The sequence below is a fragment of the Cavia porcellus genome, unplaced genomic scaffold, assembly GCF_034190915.1.
Source record: "Cavia porcellus strain 051 isolate PalLab524CR breed Dunkin Hartley unplaced genomic scaffold, mCavPor4.1 scaffold_1, whole genome shotgun sequence".
Lineage (NCBI taxonomy): Eukaryota > Metazoa > Chordata > Mammalia > Rodentia > Caviidae > Cavia > Cavia porcellus.
This window is the reverse complement of record NW_026947484.1, coordinates 233,813,600-233,831,881: the sequence shown is the minus strand read 5'-3', so window position 1 is coordinate 233,831,881 and position 18,282 is coordinate 233,813,600. Positions and strand designations below refer to the sequence as shown.

Sequence of the window (18,282 nt, the reverse complement as noted above, 5' to 3'; positions counted from 1 at the left end):
CTGCCCAGCATTCCTCAAAGGCACTGGGTACTGATGGGTGGCCCTGGGGCTCAGACCAGATGCAGTGACATCCTTGAGTTGGGAAGGGGAGGTTAGAGAGTTGGGGGTAAAAAGCCACCAACTATGGAAGGCTCACTCCTTCTAGAAGCAGGAGAATCTGGCCCTGTCCTGGCTGTGCCAGCAGGCCCCTTGGTCTCACTTTCCCTTTAAGACTTCCCACAGTCCTGGCAGCAGGACACCTCCATCCCTGCACCTCCTCTCCATCTCACCCTTGCTCTGTCCCCTGCTCTCCCCTCCTCCCTGTCACTCCAATGTGTAGCGTAGTGAGCAGGCCTGGCTGATAGATGGGTCCTCCACCTGCTCTCCCGCCGGCCCCTTCCTGTACCTCTCCCTCCTGGCGGCTTCGTTCTCTGAGCAAACAGCCCCAGAGGAAGGGGCTTCCTGATAAGCAAGGGAGCAGAGGGGGCAGCTGGGGGCCAATGCGGACGGGATGGTGCAGGCAGCTCTGCAGATAGGGCTTGCTGGGCCTCCCCCCACCCAGGAGTACGGGGGTGCCAGTGGATGAGGGAGCCTGCTGCTGCAGCCAGTCTCCTGACCCTCCTGTCCCTCCGGGTCCCTTGGTCCCATCCCAAATGATGAGCTGCCTAAAGGAGGCCAGAAAGGCAGAGTGGCAATGAGAAGGGGCTGGGCTCACTCTGAGGCAAGAACAGACTCTGAATCTCAGTTCTGACCCAACTGTAAGCCTCGGCTTCTCCTTCTGTAAGGTGCAAATATTCCCACATGCCCTGCGGCACCTCACACCAAGTGTAAGCTCCACAGATGTTAGTTTTGGTCTATGCTGCCATGGTACTAGACTACTCTGCATCCCAGGTTTGACAGCCAAACCAACCTTTTGTACCTGCCCCTCGTGCCAGTCACATTCACATCTACAGCGTCACAGAATCCCCATCTCGCCATTAGAAAAGCTGACATGCACTTAACTCTGGCCAGAATCAGCACAAGGTAAGGTCAGGGTGGAGGAGCCTGGCCCCAGCGCCCAGAGCTGGGTATGCTGGCCCAACCAGCAGGTGACTGGGGAGCACAGGGAAGTCTGGAAACTCCTGCACGTGTGCTTCAAAGGGCCTGGGCGGGATGGGCGCTTGGGTTGTTTCTATCACTGGCACAGCGTTTGCAAGGAAGCTTCCGAGCCTCAGCCTTCTTGCTGTCGTCTCGATGAGTGTGGGCAGCAGACACTAGAAGTGTGGGTCTCGTTCTGTTCCCTCCGCTGCACCGGGCACCTAGGCTGGCCGCCGCTTAGATTCGCTTAGCTGTCTTCCCAGCCCGCTCTGCCCTCCTCCACTTCCCACTCTTCCCCACCCCCATCCTGTCGCTGGGGGCCCTGGAATCAATGAGATGTAAAATGAGAAAGTGTCAAGAGCCAGCAGAGCGCAGAGAGCAGCTGGGGCAACATCCCCCGCAGCCTGAGTGGGTGGACCCCAGCCTTTGCCCTGGCCAGGCCTCTATCCCAGCTGGCAGCATTCAGGGGACCTAGTTTCAGTGTCCAAAAGCCTCTGCTTTGAAAATGCCATGAAATTCATGCGTATGGACATGGAAAGATGTGTCCGGACTGTCTGGTAGTCATAAAAGCAGTTTATGCCAGCCCATACCTCTGAAGTCACCAGAAGACACTGGTGTACACAGAGCCCGAGTGGACAGACCTCAGTAACCTACGGTCACCTCTGGGAAAGCACTTTTTACTGTATGCTTTCTTCCTTTGTGAAAAGCAGCATCTTTTTTTTTTTTTTTTTTTTTTTTTTTTTTTGTAACAGAAATTAAACTCATGACCTCACATTTGCCAGACAGGTGCTGTGCCATGGAGCTGTATCCTAGGCCCCTTCTTTTGTAATAAAAAATAAAAACCACTTTACAGTAAAGATATTCCATTATGAAAAGAAGGCCTCAGAGAAAATACCCAATGCCTTTGCATCTTATGGGAGGGCCTTTGCTCTAGGATGGAATCCTATCATCTTATGGGAGGGCCGTTTAACTGGATCTAAAAATCAAAGCACAGGAGTTTGCTTTCTCAAAAAGGACTATCAACAATCTCTTAGAATGGTGTGTACCACTAGCTCTGTTGAAAGTAAAGGCTTTTTAAGAAGAGGGAACTAAGTGTCCACATGCAGCACACGCCTGGACTCAGGTGTGCTGTCCTCTCCCTGTCCCCATCCCAAGGGGCATCTCAAAGAGCATGAGGTCCAAGCCCACAGAGGAAACTCACCTGCACGTGTGCTCCAACCCTTCACCCCTCAAGGAGCCTGGCTTCCCTCCGACCAGCCCGAGGCCCCAGGCTACGGGTGCCTTGACCACCTGTGCCTCCCAGCTTTCTCCTACAGCTAAGCCCTGGACACATGGGGACCCCTCCAGAGCTACAGGAGGGGATGGAAGAGGCTGGTGGGTCTCAGCCTCTGTCTGAATGGCTGATAGGAGTGAGGGTAGAGGGCTGGAAAGGATCAGGAGGGTCACGGGAAGTCCGTCACCCCAGCTGAGGGAGCTCACCAGCTCCCACATAACCCATCGGATCCCCTTCTGAGGCACAGAGCTGAAAGATGCAGTTGAACACAAGTTTACTGGTGGAGCTGCAGAGGAGTCCTCCCTCTCCCTGGGACAGCCGAGGCCACAGCACCAACAGAGGGACGGATGGACAAACCTCAAGTGGATGTGGATGGAGCAGACTCACAGAGACCACAGCACAGCCACACAGGCACAGACACACAGCCACAGCACCAAGGACCACACAGACAAAACCACAGGGCGAGGCACATGGACAAAGTGCAGGCTTTGGGGCCCCTGCATAGACAGAGTGAGGGCCACACGGGGAGGGGGCCCCTGCTGACCTCCCCAGGCTCAGGCACAGACAGCACACACACAGGCAGGCAGCCCAGCCGGCTGGACACACAGACAGACGGACAGCACAAAGACATGCACAGCTCCCCGGGCTGTGCGGACAGTTCCCTAGGGTTCCCACCCCTCCCACCCCACCCCTGAATTGCTCGCAGCCTGACCCCCGCTCTCTCCCCTGACTTTGGTCCTGCCCTCTGAGTTGGAGCTGGAGCATTTGGCAGGTAGAAGAGGGAGAAAGGAAGGGGAATGGGCCCAGCTCTGTCCCATCTCCACGACTGTCCCTGCGATCAGGGCTGAGCCCAGCCTGGCAGTGGGGTGAGGGTGGGGCCGTGGCTCAGGCTTGCGGGGGCTCCCGGCAGCGCAGACACTGGGCCATCTCAGGCCGATACTGCTCAACCTGCAGGGTGCAGCTGGAGAATCCGAACCGGGAGTAGAGACGGGAGGAGGCTTCAGCCAGGACAGCTTCGGGGTCGGCCGTGGAGTCTGCGGGAGAGCGATAAGAGACAGCCTCAGCCCCCGGGGAGCCAGGGACAGCCAGGGGCTGCGATAAGGACAAATGAAAGGGGCTCAAGGGCTGCTTCTCCTTCTGCATTGTACAAAATCAGCAAAGAAAATGTGGGGGACCTGGCCCTGGGGGCCGCAGTGATACTCCGCTGTGCCCACTCTTTGCTGCTTTCTGCCTCTGAGTATCAATATACTGCACGCCGTTCCAACAGCCACAACCACCCGATTTCCAGGACAATCTGGATGTTAAATATTCTGTCCCATTGTCCCTCTATCACCATATATCCCACAAGTTATGATATTTTTGGCATCCAAATTGCAAGCCTCCGATTGCTTCTTGCTTCTGGAGGAAACTCAAAAATCCTTCGTCAGCTCATGAGTCACCACATATATTTTTAATAGTTGAATCATAATGTAGATATAATTTTATATTCAGCTTTTTTCTCAGCATTATACCATAAACATTTTTCCTAGTTGCCATACAGACTTCACAATCATCACTCCTAATAGGGACGTGATACCCCAACTGAGGGCAGTGCCGAGTTACCTAACTGCATCTCCTTGCTAGCTCTGCGAGCGCTGCGGGCGCCGCTGGTCTCATAAAGCACTGACTTCCTGCGCTGCCTGAGATGAAGCCTTTCCCCAGACAGAGTGTGTGTGTGTGTGTGTGTGTGTGTGTGTGTGTGTGTGTGACAGACAGAGAGACCAAGAAAGACTAAAACAGTCCCAGGAACATGGGCTACTGTCACATCATGCTGGGGTGGGGGAAGGCCGGCCCCAGGGTGGACTCACCGATGGCCAAGTGTGCAGAGGCAACGTGGTAAGTGAGCGTCAGAGCCCACAGGTGCAGCTCGTGGGTTGCCCGGACTCCTGGCACTGACAGCAGTGTGTCCCTCACGGGTTCGAACCCCACGCTCCGAGGAGTGCCTACAGCCAATACCCACGACATGTGCCAGGGCTGCTCCTGCCCAGGGGCAGCTCCGCCAGACTCCACTTCCCCCATCCTGTACCCAGCCTCCCTGCAGAGGCCCATGATCCACCCGAGGCCCCAACCTTCCTTCCAGCAATAGGCCCCATGACCCAGCCTTCCCACACTCTTCTGGTGCTGGGAAGAGGTCAGAGAGGGCCCCTAGCAGGGAGCAGTGGGGTCTAACTCACCTTCCATGAGGATGCGAAGAACATCTCTGAGCGTGGGGGCTGTGGATCCCAGGGCACAGATGGAGAAGAGGAAGGTGCTGATGGGGTCAGCCACTTTATACTGAGGCTGGAGAGAGAGAGAGACAGAGAGAGAGAGACCCTCTAAGCCTGGGGGCCAGAGATCTCCCAGAGGAGGAGCCGGGGGTCCTGATACACGGGAGAAAGGGAACATGACCTGGGGCCAGAAGAAGCACAGGGAGCTGGGAGGTGGGAACAGGCACAAGGGGAGGCAGGCTGAGGGGCGCGGGGGAGGGGCTGGCTGGCACACCCCTCCCCCACAGGTGTACCTTGAAGTAGATGAGGATGGATGCAGCCAGTACCCCAAGGCTCTGCAGAAGGTCCCCCAGCACATGCACAAAGGCGGCCCGGACGCTGGTGTTCCCCAGGGGCAGGGGGTCCCCAGGCCCTTCCTCCAGCGGTGCATACTCTGCCCCCCTAGACCCATGGCTGTGGGGGGGGCCAGCCTGGTGCAGCACAAAGGCCATTCTGAGGGGGAAGCAGAGCAGCTCAGCGCAGGCGGCCAGCTCCTGGCCTCCGCTGCCCATGTCCATGCTGCTTCTGCTCACCTCCCCGCTAGCCTCATGTTCACCTGTTTCCCATCCCATGAATAAACCAGCTCTGTCCAAGACAGATGAACCACAGTGCAGCCTGGGGAAACAAATACCGGACTTGGTGCTGGGGACTCAGATTCAGATCCTGGCCCTGTTACTCAGATCGCCATGTGACATAGGCAAGTCACCTGGTCCCCTGCTGGGACCTATGTCATGCGACGGTTGTGAGGCCTGACCAGGATCATAATGTGGCGCATGAGCCCCAGGTCACACAGCCCTCAGGGGCCGTCTCCCAGTAGGCCCGGAACAAATGTCTGTGGACTCTGGATTATGGGGCTCGGTCCCAGCACCTTCTCAGGCACCTCCAGGACACGAGGGGAGTGTGTGTGCCTGTCTGTGTGTCTGGTGGGGAGCAGAGCCAGCTCTCCTATCCTGGAGCCCCACGTGGTGCCCGCTCCACACCAGAACGTACAGCAGATTGGCACAGACTGCGATGCTGGCGGTCAGCAGCATGGCACCCCCCTCGATGTGGTAGTCGCTGTGCAGCAGGCGGATGAAGGCCAGGTACAGGAGGATACCCGTGACCATCCAGAGGGAGACCACAGAGGCCAAAGCCCCCAGAGTCTCTGCAAGGGGAGACAAGCTATCAGAGACCTGCTTGGGACCCAGAGTGGTACCCTCTGGCAAGACCGGAGGGGCACTGGGTCAGCCAGGGGCTTTACCTGAGCGGTGCCAGCCGAAGGTCATGGTGCGGGTTGCCGGCCGGGTGGAGAGCCAAAGGGAGAAGAGACTGCCCATCATGCTGCCCACATCTGCCAGCAAGTGGGCTGCATCAGTCATGATGGCCAAGCTGTGTGCCAGGTACCCACCTGTAGGGCACAGTGATGGACAGTCTGGTTCTCCTAGGAAGCAGGGCTGGGAGCACTTGCCTAGCATGCATGAGACCCTGGGTTCATTCCTTGGCACCACCAAATGAGAACAAAAAACATCCCTTTAGAGCTGGCCAAGGTGGTACAACTCTGTAATTCCAGCACTCAGGAGGCTGAGGCAGGAGGAGCACCTCAAGTTTGAGGCCAACCTGGGTTACATGATGAGTTCAAGGACAGCCTAAACTACGTAAGGAGACCTTGTCTCAAACAAACAAAAGCAAAATCCCTTTAGGAACTACAGCGTAGTGTGTGAGTATAAGCATAGAAAACAAATTGAGGAAATAAATTAAAACAAGAACTGTACAAAGAAAAGAGAGCGAAGTGTGGTATTTCTAAGGTGATGGAATAAGGATAGCTTTTACTTTCTTTTATTCATCCACATTTTCTAGGTTCTCTTCAAAACTTTTATCTTAATAACAAAAAACAGGGGTTTCAAAAGGCCAGCTGCAACTACCAGCCTTGCCCTCCCGAGCCCCTCTGCTCTGTTCTTGCTCCCTCCCACTCCCGGAGTCCTGGCACCCGCCGCCCCTCCCAGCCGTACACCTCCTCTGCCTCTCCCAGGAACGCCCTGGACCTAGCCAGGTGTCGGGAGCTCCCCAACTTACCGACCACCTCCCCAGCCATGAAGACAAAGCACACAGCGCAGGCGGCGTACAGCTGCCTCCGGGCCTGCAGCCGCTCCGGGGTGAGGCCGGGCTGCGGCAGGGGGTCCCTGTGGCAGTGCTGGAAGGCCATCTCCACGGGCCTGGGCTCCTCGGGGAGGGGCTGCGAGGGCTCTGTGAAGAGACTGTGCGTGCACTGTTCAGCCCGGCCTGGGCCCTGGGCGGCCCTGCTCGCGCCAGGTCCCCAGTGCCAGGTCGGCCGTCTCCTTGCCTAGGCCTAGTCATGGCCTGCACCTTGGAGACAGGTGGGGGCCAAACAAACAGTTCAGACTGCGGCCTTCCTTTTCCTCCTGCACTCAGAGCCAGGGAATTTCACAGCTGGGAAGCACCTTCCCAGCAAAATGGGAAGCATGAGGCTCAGACAGGGAGGGGACGGTGGGGACCATGCAGCTGGCTGGTGGGAGGGATGAGAATTCATCTGGACCAAATTAACAGGCACCTCCAGGAATGCAAAATGAGCAGGACATCCTTTTTTATATATATACCAGGGATCGAACTCACAGCTTGCAGGGCAGCAGCTTGCGTGGCTGAGCTAAATCCCCCGCCCCAAGGACATCCTTCCTGATCTCTGGGAGCCTGGGGTGAAGGAGGCAAACACATCCCAAGCTATGAAATAGCAAAAGCGTTGGAGCAGTGCAAGCGCTCTCAGGTGAGTTCTAATGAGAGCGTGAGGGAAGCAGCAGAGGCAGTGAGAGGAGAAGGGCTGGGAGAATGGGAGGGCGTTCACAGACAAGTGGACACACGGAGCTCAGGCAGCGCGGAGAAGGTGGTGTCAGTGCACTGCAGACTCCCAAGGGCCTGATCTAACAGACCTCGCCGATGGCCCTCCCCTCGTCTCCTCCAGACACGAAGCCCAAACACCATTTAAGAGGGGAGTAGAATGTCAGGACCCGGCCAAGATTTCGGCCAGATTCCAAAGTAATGGTTGTCATGGGAAGAGCAGACACACACCACATGGGAAGAGCAGACACACAGTGTGTGAGGGCAGGGCACAGGATTTGGAGTCTGGCGTGCACTGGCTGCACCTCAGACGCGTGTAGCAGAAGCCTCTTTAACTGCACATTGGCACACACTTCCCTTGACAAAAGTATGCCTGGAGATTGACTTCAGGATGCCAGAGGCTGACTAAAGATGACTGTGTTTGGGGTCCATGTTGGCCCACTGTCTCCCCCACCACTACCCAACCTGAACAGAACCTTCCACAGAATAAAGGGTTTAAAGAGGAAAAACATCACCCTCATAGTCATGGAATGGCCATGGAGGGAAACATGGCTCCAGACAGCAACACAGTGGTAGTGCTGAAGTGGGGAGGGGTGCTGTGGCCTGGAGGCTGAAGGAGGCTCTGCCAGGAGTGACCTGCGATGGAAGGGAGGAGGTGCATTTGGTACCCATACAGAAAATTCAGGGGCTGGTAGGTAGCTTCAGGGTTTTGGTTTTTGTCTTTTTGAGACAAGGTTTCACTATGTAGTTCAGGCTGGGTTTGGGTTCACTAAAGCCCACACTGGTCTCCAACGTGCAATGATCCTCCTGCCTCGGCCTCTTAGTAGCTAGGATTACAGGCGTGCACCACTACGCCCAGTTTAGATGCCAAGAGCAGCTCCAAGGCACAGAGTCTTCTGGGTATTTCTAGTGGACATGGAGAGAGAAGGGTGGCTCTGAATCTTACCCTCATTTCTTCCCTACGGACTGTTCTGCAATGCTAGGAGATGGACAAACAAAGGATTTGGGGGCACACGGGATGAGGGGACCAACTCTAACGGGAGTGGGGAGAACTTCACGGAGGAAGACACGGAGGAGTCCAAGGTGGAGAAGGGTGCTACAGACAAGGAACTGCAGTGACGAGGTTTGCGGCTTGGAGTTTAAGTGTGAGGTGGCCGGAGGAGAGGAATGGACTCAAAGGAACACAAAGGGAGCTCTGCTGATTGACTGAACAAGTATCTTCAGGCTGTAATGACCTTGCTGATGGGAGAGAGAAAAAGGAGACAGAGGGTCCAGAGCAGATCAGCCAAGAGGCTCCGGCAGTGTCAGAGCAGGAATAGGGAGGTATGGAGAGCCTCTTTCAGGAAATCCTGCAGGATTTGGTGACTAATGGTCATATGAGAATAAAAGCAGGCTGGAGTCAGAGATGCAGTCAGGAGAGCCACGGAGGCTGGTGGCTGTAGGGCACCTTCCCAGGCCTGGTAAGGCACAGGGTCAGTCGTCAGGGAAGCACCCATCAACAGGCTGCTCCCTTTTGTTCTGCATGAATTGGACACCAAAGAGGCCTCATTGTTGTGCTGGGGGTGGCTATATTCTGTTGAGGGAAGAAAAGCTATTTCCTGGCTCTCTGAAACCCCCAACAAATAATATGGAGCCAGGGACGGGGGTGATGTGGGCCAGGGAGAAGAAGCTGATGCAAAGTAAGGATACAAGAGGTGCTAGGGCCACAGCTGGAGCCCACAGCTGCCACCTCTGCAGTCCCCTGCAGGAAGGAGGGCTCCCTCTGCGTAAAGCTCCCCCAACCACCAGGCTTAAGGCCCCCTCCCTAGGAAAGAGCTGGAAACACAGAAGCCCGCATTAGAGACAAAGGGAGAGGTGTAGGATTGAAACAGAAACATACGGAGGGATGGGCGCAGAGAAGAAGCGACACCCTCCCAAATTACTGAGACCAACGGATGGACAGCCAACAGACAAAATGGCCAGCAGAGGTGGCCACGGAGGGCCTGGCACCACCGCTCCACTCCGAAGGCTCGGCGGGCGCAAGAGAAGGCGGGATGCAGAGGCGGTTCCCCGGCTCCCCATTCTCCGCCGCCCCCGGCCCGCTGTCCCAGCCGCTCCGCGCCTCATTTCACACCTCGCCGCCCCCGGCCCCGTCTGTGCGAGCCCGGAATACCCCCCGACGCCCAGCCCGCACCTGCTCCGCCTCACCGCCTCCTCGCTCCCCGCGGCCGCCCGGCCCACCCTCGGCCTCGGTGCCCACAGCTAGCCGCGGCTGGAGGGGGCATCCGGGCGCAAGGCCTGGGGATGGGGTTCCGAGCTTGGCGAGGCAAGGTGGGCGCTCCCGCCAGTAGGGCCCGGGGCGATGAAGACATCGGGGCGCGGGGCGCGAGGAGCAGGGAGCGGGGCGCGGGGCGCAGGCTCCGGCCAGACGGAGCGACAGCGGCTCCCAGGACACTGAGACGCAGCGGCAGGGCCCGCCGAGGGTCCTGGGGCTGGGGACCCCTGCCCGGGACCGGGAAGAAACGGAGGAGGGATCGGGAGGGAGGCGTCGCGGGCCGCAGCGTCCGGGCAGGGCCGGGCTCCGTGCGGCCGCAGTGGCCGCAGCCGGGCCGTGCACGGAGAGCCAACGAAAAGAACCGAGGGCAGCAGGGTGTTGCCGGGCGGGCCGCCCGGTCGTCCTACCTCTTCAGGCGCAGGCCGCCGGCGGGGCCGCCGCGCTCCCGCGGGCTCACCAGGCGCGAGGTCTCGGAGTTCCCGGGCGCCGGCGCGGGCTCCATGTCCGCGCCGCCCCGACCGTCCAGGCCCCGCCGAGGGAGGCAGAGGCGGGCCCGGCCCTGCGCTCAGCCCCAGCGGCCCGGGACCCCAGGGCTCCCCGGAGGGCTGCGGGGCCACCAGAGTGGAGGGAACTGCGGCGACTGTGGCGCCCGGAGTCCCAACTGCAGCTCCCGCGGCCCCGGAGCCCCGCCCCGCGTGGGGCGAGCGCCCAAGCCCCGCCCCCAGGCTCCCGGCGCTTTCCCACGCCGAAGCCCCGCCCAGCGCCCCACCTCCGGGGCCAAGGCCCCCTTTCCCGCGCCGGAGCCAGGTAGGGGTGGCCGGAGCCCCCCACCGCCCCGCACCCCGCGCCTGAGCCCACCCCTTGACCCCCTCTGCCCCAATCCCCGCCTGTAGGTGTCAAGCCAAGATCCTCAAGCCTGGGGTCCCTCTGGGACCTACTTGGGTCCGATGAACGCGACCCTCCTCACGCCTGCGTGGGGGCATTGCTCAGGCACCAGCTCACCTGTGGCCCTGGGTCTGCCCCACGCGAGGCAGAAACAGGTACCAAGCATCTCGGGAAACGCAGAAGGAATGCGGTGAACGGAGACGTCCCAGAGAACTCCGAGGACCAGTTCCAGTCCTGCCCTGGAGGTCCTGGGACGGGAATTCTGCTGCGAGCACTGTACCGCTAATTATCGTTTATTTTTATGCAAGGGCCTTGGGTGACAAAAATCCTCTTGCTTTCTTTCAACTCACTATTATCCCTACTTTTCAGATGAAAAAACTGAGTCCCAGAGGAAGAAGAGTCCAAGGTCACGCACTCTGAATAAAGGGGCTGGACCAGCACACACCCCCGCGCCCCCATCACGACACTTAGAGGCCGGGGCGGCAGAAGTGGTCTGGACCCCGAGCCGCCAGTGCCTAGGGAGGAGGCCTTGCTCAGCCTGTCGGAGGCTGTGGCCCCTGCCATAGCATCTTCTAATTTTGGGGAGACTGAAGCCCAAACGGAGGACTGACAGTAAAATCGGTGGACAGGTCAGAGCAGAGGCTCCAAACACTGAGCGCATTCTGCACCCACTCACCTACAGCCACCTTGGGGTGAAAAGGGCGCGGGGGGTTGGACTGTGCTCTCTGCACCACGCCAGTCCCCGAAGAACAGGGGAGGGGCGAGCGGGGAAGGGAGGTGGGGTGGGCGTGGTAGGTGAAGGAGCCCAGGGAGAACCCATCAGCCGCTTCCTTCGGAACACACTGGGCTTCGGGAGGGTCGAGCCCTGGGGAAGAGACGCCTGCCCTCGCCCTGGCGAGTCCAAACGGTGACCGTGCGTGCCCGAACAAGGACACCACAAACCCGGGAGAGCTTTGCCGAGGAGGTGAGGCTTAAAACTTGGACTAGGCAAACTGGGCAGCCAGCTGGCCGCCGCCGTGGAGACAAGTGTGGCTCGGCACCCGCCCAGGTTTGCAGGGCAGCACGGCGTGTGTGTGTGTGTGTGTGTGTGTGTGTGTGTGTGTGTGCGCGCGCGCGTGTGCATCTAGGCATCGTACTAGCACTGCACGGTGGGACCTCGCAGGAAACGCTGGCCCCGGGTCTCCACCCATGCTGAGTGGGCCGAGTGAGTGTTCCCTTCGACCGTGCCCGAGCCCCACAGCAGCCAACGCCCACGCGCCACTCAGAAGCCAGGCAAGCACGGGGGTGAGGGGGGGTTGTCCCTCTAACCTCCCCTAGCAGGGGAGCTGGAAGGGCCCCGAACTCTCTACTCAGGTCACAGGAGGGCAAACTGAGGCAATGCGAGGAGAGGCCACCAGTCAAGGTCACCTTGTTGACCAGTGTTAAGTGAGGGTGGAACTCCTGTCCTGCTCAGCTAAGGTCCTAGGCTCGTCCCTCCTGGCACGTCGGTTTTCTAAGCTGGTCACTGGTTTGGGGCCTCCCCATTTTTTTTGAAAGCCCCGGACTGGGATGTTGATGGGCCATAGAGAACCCCGGGGACCCACGCACTGGCCCCGCTCCCCACAGCCCTGGCTGCCAGCCGAGCAGAAACCGCGGGTCCCTGGCGCACCTCGGCTGATGACGACAGCAGGGTACATGACAACAATGGCTTCCTCCGGGATTTCCCTTCCTGGGCAGCAAGCGGAGAGCAGCCCCGACTGCCCGGGAGGGGGCGCAGACATTGGCACTTGCGCTGCCGCCACCCGGTGGGAAGCGCGCAGGCTGGCGGGAGGGAGAGGGGCGCTGCAGCAGAGAATGACAGGCTGCCTGGCTGCTGAATGTGCCGCCTCCGGAAGCCGGGGGTGCCAGATGATAGGATACCAACCTTGGCTTAGGGATCTGTGAAAGAAAAGCTTGGCAGCAAAACGTGTGCTTGCACCTGTTTCTCCAAAAGCCATCAAGTGGCCCTATGGAAATTTTGCAAAGCATCCTCTTGCACGCCAGACCTGAGGGGGCCCTGCTGTACCTGGGGAGGAGCTAGAAATTTTCCGAGGGAGCTGGAAGGTCAGCCTAGGGCTGGTGTCTGATAGGGAACTATGGTCTTTTAGGGAACTATTCCTTCAACACTCAACGCTGATTCTCTGCCATCCATCCTGCTGGCCTGGGTGGGCAACTGATGGTGCAGAGGACGTCTGCCCTCCTGACTAACTTTAACACAAGAGAGTCCCCCTGCAGCCCGTTGTTACTGATTTATCCACATACCTTTACTGCCTGTCCTGCCCAGAAGCCTGTCCTTCTGCTGTGGTATCAGTCTGCCCAAAGCAAGCAATTAGGTCGAGCTTAGTCCCAAAGGCACAACGGGAACAGAAAGCCCTGGATGTTCCCAGGAAGACAAGTCCGTGCCGGTTTCCAGAGGGCTCAGGGCAGAAGCAGCCAGGAGAGTCTGCGGGGGCCCAGGCTGAACCCACTGTTCCTGGGAGAGGAGAGCAATGCCTGGTGCTGAGGTCAGGATTTAAACCGAGCTGAGTCCTTGGGGAAGATTTGGGCGACGGTATGCGAGGCTGACTGAACTGAAGGGGCCAAGCAGCAGCAGGCCGGGTTGACTTCAGGAAGGCTTTCCTGACTTTGTCCTCGCTGACCCTGCGCCCCAGCCTGGTCCTCTCAAGGCCCACTGTGATGATGGCAGCTGTGATACTTATCTTGTCTCTTCACTGGAAGGCGGCCTCCCTGAAGGTAGGGGCTGTGCATTTTTGCTGTGCCCCAGCACCCCACTAAGCCATCCCAGAGAGGAGCGAGTTGTCAGGGTGGAGGCAGGCTGGAGGGGCATGGTTTTAGGTGGTAACAGAGGAGGTGAGAAAGGGCTGCAGCTTAACCGTCACTGTCATCAAATGTGATGGCACTCAGGAGGCCGAGGCAGGAAGACTGTCCTGACTTCGGGGCCAGCCCGAGCTCTGGGTAGGATCCTGTCTCAACCCCCTCCATCTCAGAAGCTCCTGCCTCAGGAAGCCCTTCTCTGGCCCTGGCTGGGTCAGACCTCGAGTTACACACTCTGCTGCTGCTTCCCTCACACTTACTACCATGCACTTAAATGGCTACTCGAGAAAAAGGTTTCTTCACTTGGTTTATAAGCTGTCATAATCTAGTGGTCCTCCTACTCCGATGACTACTTATTCTCAGCCTCCTGTGCAGGCTCCTCTCATCTCCTGAATGCTGGTATTTTTTCTTCTTTGTTGAGAACTAGGGGTAAAATTCAGGGCTGTGCTCATACTAGGCAAACATTCTGTCACTGAGCCACGTCCCCAAGCCATTTTTTAAAGAAGAAGCTGGCTTAATTGCTCAGGTTGGCCTCAAACACGCTATCCTCCTTCCTCAGCCTCCGAAGGAGCTGGGGTTACAGATGTGTCCAGCTACATCTCCTGAGCCTCTCAGTGCTGGCTTAGCCCAGGACTTGGCCACACTCTCCTCTTGTCTTAATCCCATGCAGCACTATCTTATCTTGGTTTGAGTCTTTAACTCCTTAATTTATTTTTGTCTTTTTGAGATAGGGTTTCACTATGCAGTTCAGGCTGGTCTTGAATTCATTTTGTATCCCAGCCTGGCCTCAAATTTGTAGCAATCTTTCTGCCTCAGCTTCCTGAGTACTGGGATTACAGATATGCACCACCAAATCCGGCTTCAGTCTTTAACTCTTACTGAGTAATAGCAGAAAGTGGTGGTTGTTGAAGCTGGTTGTTGGGTACGTGAGAAAAATCATTTTCTTAAAAAAATCATTTACTATTCTATTTTATATGTATTTGAATTTTATTTTAAAGGAATTTTAAAAATAAATGGTGTCCACAGATGATGATTTCGAGATTTCTTCCTTGAACTCCAAACTTATCTTACTCAGGTGTCAGACATGCTGTCTTGAGCATCTATCAGGCAGGCACCTCAAGCTGCATAAGTCTAAAATGAGCTTCTGATTGTTATTCCCTCCCAAAGCTGCTCTTTCTGCAGCCCTGCCGGGTCAGAACCTGAAGACTCCAGCTGGGTTGGTGGCCCGTGGCTGTAATCCCAGCATTCCAGAGCCTGAGGCAAGAGCACTCCACACGTCTGAGGCCAACCTGGGGTACACAACAAGTTGGAGGCCTGCCTGAGCTACACAGTGAGACTCTGTCTCCAAAAAATGTTAGAGGTCCTGAGTTCGATTCCCAGTACCGGCCCCACCCTGCAAAAAAAAAGCAACTCCATCACCCCTCTGCCCCTGTCCAGGCCAGAAACCTCATATCCAGCCTCATCCTATTTTTACCCCGTATCCAAACTGCCAGCCAATTTCTGCCCCCGCTGTTGTCCAAGCCTGCACTGCTCTCTGGTGGCTTTACAGATGCCCCATTTCTGCTCTTACCGCCATATTGTCTCTTTTCGATTGAATAACAGGCAATATAGGTCAGACACCTACAGTGTGGCCCAAGTCCTTCCAATGGCCCGCACTGACCCAGCTCATACTCCTCCCACCTCGCTCCGGCCTTCTTGTGTGTCCTATGTCACCAGGCATGCTCCTGCCCCGGCGTCTTCCCACTTGCTCATTTCTCTGTCTATAAGGGACTCTACCGATGTGCCTATAAACAATTCTTCACTTGCTTCAGGTCTTCACGCTAAGATCATCTTCTCAGGCCCTCTCTGCTTGCCCAGCTAAAATCTGCCACCCCTCCATTGCAAACTCTAACTCCATTCCTGGCTGTTTTTTTCTTCCTAGCCATTATTACTATCCAAAACCCTTATCTTTTGCTTAACTTGTTTACTATTTATTCCCATCAGAATGTAAGCTCCCTGATCACAGAAATTTCTATCTGTATCTCCAGCATCTATTCCTTATGTCTGGCACATATGGAACCCAATAAATACTTGCTGAATATCCTAATCAATTTCTCACTGGGCTATAATCTACGAGGGTAGAAAAAGACTTTGATCACTTACTGATGTATCCACTACTAGTCCTTAACAGGTATGTGTTGAGCAAGCTAATTAAGAAAAAGGATGTGAGGGAACATAGTACAGAGATGAGGAAGAATGCATATCAGAGGACGGAAGAAGCATTTAGATCACTGTGAACCTTTAGGGCAAGAGGAGGCAATGGATTTGGAGGGGCTAAGTTGGTTTCACGTTGTAGAGTTCACTGCCAGATTTCAAAAGCTGTCTGGCATCCTTATGCCATGACAAAGTGGCAATGAGGGAAGAATTGCTTATAAACATCACCAGAGTCAAGCTTGGTGGTGCACACCTGTAATTTCAGTTCTCAGGGAGGCTGATGCAGGAAGATCACAAGTTCTACTTCAGCCTGGACAACTCTGAAACTTAGCAAGACCCTGTCTCAAAATAAAAACTAAAAGGCGGCTAGGGATGTGGCTCAGTGTGAAGGCCACTGTGCAGGTTTAATCCCCAGTACTAGAGTCAGGGTGGGTGAATACTGATCTGATAGCAGGATCATCGCAGACCTGCAATAGGGGCACAGTTACCACAGGAGGCCAAGACCACAGCTGACTCCTAACTGGGACGCTTCGAGGCCTTGGGAACTGAAAAGGTGGGACACATGAAAGAACCATTTCGGAAAAATGATGACTTTTTTTTTTTTTTTTGGTGGCAGTTTAGCTCAGCGGCGTAAGCGCCTGCCTTGCAAGCAAGCAGTCGTGAGTTCGATCCCTGATACCGATAAACGAAAAATGATGACTTTTTAACCACTGTTTGGAGAAACAGTGAGTCCCAGTGATGCTTAGCTTTTGAGCTTCCCAACCTTGCAAGTGATCACAGCAGTAGGACAAACAGAGAAACCAAAAGGACTGACCAGTTTGGGACAAGATAGTACAGATTTCAGAGTGCTGCTGTAACACAAGGAGACACTGGCTGTGGGGGACACTGAGGCAAGGTAAGACAGCTGAAGTTGGATCCCCGGTATCCAAAAAAAAAACACCGGAAAGAAACAGGCAAGAATGAATTATTATAGTAATAGTTAATGAGAATTATCATAAAGCATGTCATATGCTAGGGCCTACTCACCTTGAGAACTCAGTCCTTGTAACAAGGCAGTGTTAGAAGGCAGAGCCATTATGCCCAGCTTACAGATGACACAGGTGTGCAGTGCCTGAGGTAGCCCGGGCAGTGAGGAGACCTCTCTCGCTGGAAGCCCTCCTCCTCCCCCCAAGACGTCTACCCTAGAAGGGACAGAAAACAAAACTTGTGGTTTCTGACCACATGCCTCCTGCGAGGCAAAGGGGACAATTAGAGAACACGAATGTCATCCACAACCTGGATCTGTCTCTAGACCTAGATTTTAAATTGGCAGGATCAGGCATAGGGGGACATGTGTAAGTAATCCCAGTCCTCAGCAGGCTAGGCAGGAGGATCACTTGGGTTCAAGGCCAGCCTGGATTAGATAATGAGACCCTGTCTCAAAATTTAAAAATAATAAGTAAATAAGGAGTATGGGAACAGTGAAGACACTGAGCCTGGACTGTGCACCTCACTGGGTGGCCTCCCTTCTCTCCTGGGTGCACATGCTTTGATTATGAATGAAAATGCTAGACTAGGAGCTGGGGGTTTAGCTCAGCAGCATAAGCGCCTGCCTTGCAAGCAGGCAGTCATGAGTTCCATCCCCGGTACCAATAAAAAGGAAAAAGACCAAAAAAAAAAAAAAAAAAGAGTTAAAAAAAGAAAATGCTAGACTAGAGTTAACCCTCTAAGGTCCTTTCCAGCTCAAAACTGTACAACTCTAAACCTGGTTGCTGGGTGTCACAAATTACAATCTCTCTCCCATTGCATATGTTCCAGAGTGTGGCATTTTAAGTAGGAATATGCCAGTGCCTGCTGCCAGTATGCATGGTGTCCCAGATATATGACAGTAAGTTTTTCTTTGTGAGTAAACAAGGGATGCTTCGTGGTTTTCTTCGGGAAACATCAAATTGCTCTGGGAGGCAGTAAATCCTAAAATCACTGACTCAAAACTCAACAACCAAATATTAGAACTGAACAAATTTTTGAACAAATGGACTGAGTAGATGTCTACAGAGTGTTCCCCGCCCCCTGACTCAAGCCATGGTGACTCCAGAAAATGTTTTGATCTGTATTTTCATTAGCACAGCCATTTTGTGTCTTTCTATTTTTTGTGTGTTTTCGATTCTTTTTATAACTATTATGGCTTATGTCTAGATGTCCTCCAGAGCCTTCTTCTATCATAGGTGGGGCTTTTTCAAAGGTGGTTTAATCTAGAGTATGTGACTGACTCATGGTACAGTGCCAGGATTAAGAGGGCTAGGATAAAGGGTGGGTGACTACTAAATCAGTCCTCTGATTGGTCTGGCACTGCCCTAATCTGGCCGTCTGGATACAATATAAGGGACAGAAAGAGGCTTGTCTTGCCCTGTTGTTTGCTTTGCGACCATCTGCCTACCACCAAGTCTTCTCCTCTCCCATGCCACCTTGCCTTGGAGCCAGCCGATTATGGAATGAAACCTCGACACACTGTGAGCTAAATAAGCCTTTCCCCTTTTAATTTTGGATGTTGGGTATTTTGTCTCAGCAACGAGAAAAAAGTAATTGAGACAACAACCAAATCTAAGTCTTGGCATTGACATTAACCTTGTGAGATGACACAGGTTTTGCTTTTTGTTGTTGTTGTTTTTTTTTTTTTTTTTTTTTTGGTACCAGAG

At 55.2% G+C, this 18,282-nt stretch overlaps 1 protein-coding gene across 3 annotated transcripts; it reads right to left on the bottom strand.

Moving 5' to 3' along the window:
• Positions 1 to 2,586: 2,586 nt before the first annotated feature.
• On the bottom strand, positions 2,587 to 10,390 carry Slc30a3 (solute carrier family 30 member 3). Of its 3 annotated transcripts, none has more exons than XM_063230796.1 (8): positions 10,105 to 10,390; positions 6,667 to 6,848; positions 5,855 to 5,944; positions 5,605 to 5,758; positions 4,869 to 5,067; positions 4,543 to 4,648; positions 4,177 to 4,311; positions 2,587 to 3,363 (listed from the first exon to the last, which is right to left on the bottom strand). In XM_063230796.1, the coding sequence occupies exons 1-8, from the start codon at positions 10,197 to 10,199 to the stop codon at positions 3,215 to 3,217; spliced, it is 1,110 nt and encodes a 369-aa protein (XP_063086866.1). In that variant the 5' UTR covers positions 10,200 to 10,390; the 3' UTR covers positions 2,587 to 3,214. The 3 variants fall into 3 exon arrangements, with proteins under 3 accessions (XP_063086866.1, XP_023422091.2, XP_063086869.1); XM_023566323.2 differs by having other exon boundaries at positions 5,855 to 6,001; positions 10,105 to 10,388; XM_063230799.1 differs by having other exon boundaries at positions 5,855 to 6,001; positions 6,667 to 6,837; positions 10,105 to 10,387.
• Positions 10,391 to 18,282: the final 7,892 nt, after the last annotated feature.

What these genes read in the sequence shown, in the direction of transcription:
- Slc30a3 (XM_023566323.2), bottom strand. Translation starts at nt 10,199, where the DNA reads ATGGAGCCCGCGCCGGCGCCCGGGAACTCCGAGACCTCGCGCCTGGTG. An exon ending in CCATCCTCATCTACTTCAAG is followed by an intron (nt 4,649 to 4,868) that starts GTACACCTGTGG and finishes CTCTCTCTCCAG; the next exon opens with CCTCAGTATAAAGTGGCTGA. An exon ending in CTCTGCACACTTGGCCATCG is followed by an intron (nt 3,364 to 4,176) that starts GTGAGTCCACCC and finishes GCTCTCCCGCAG; the next exon opens with ACTCCACGGCCGACCCCGAA.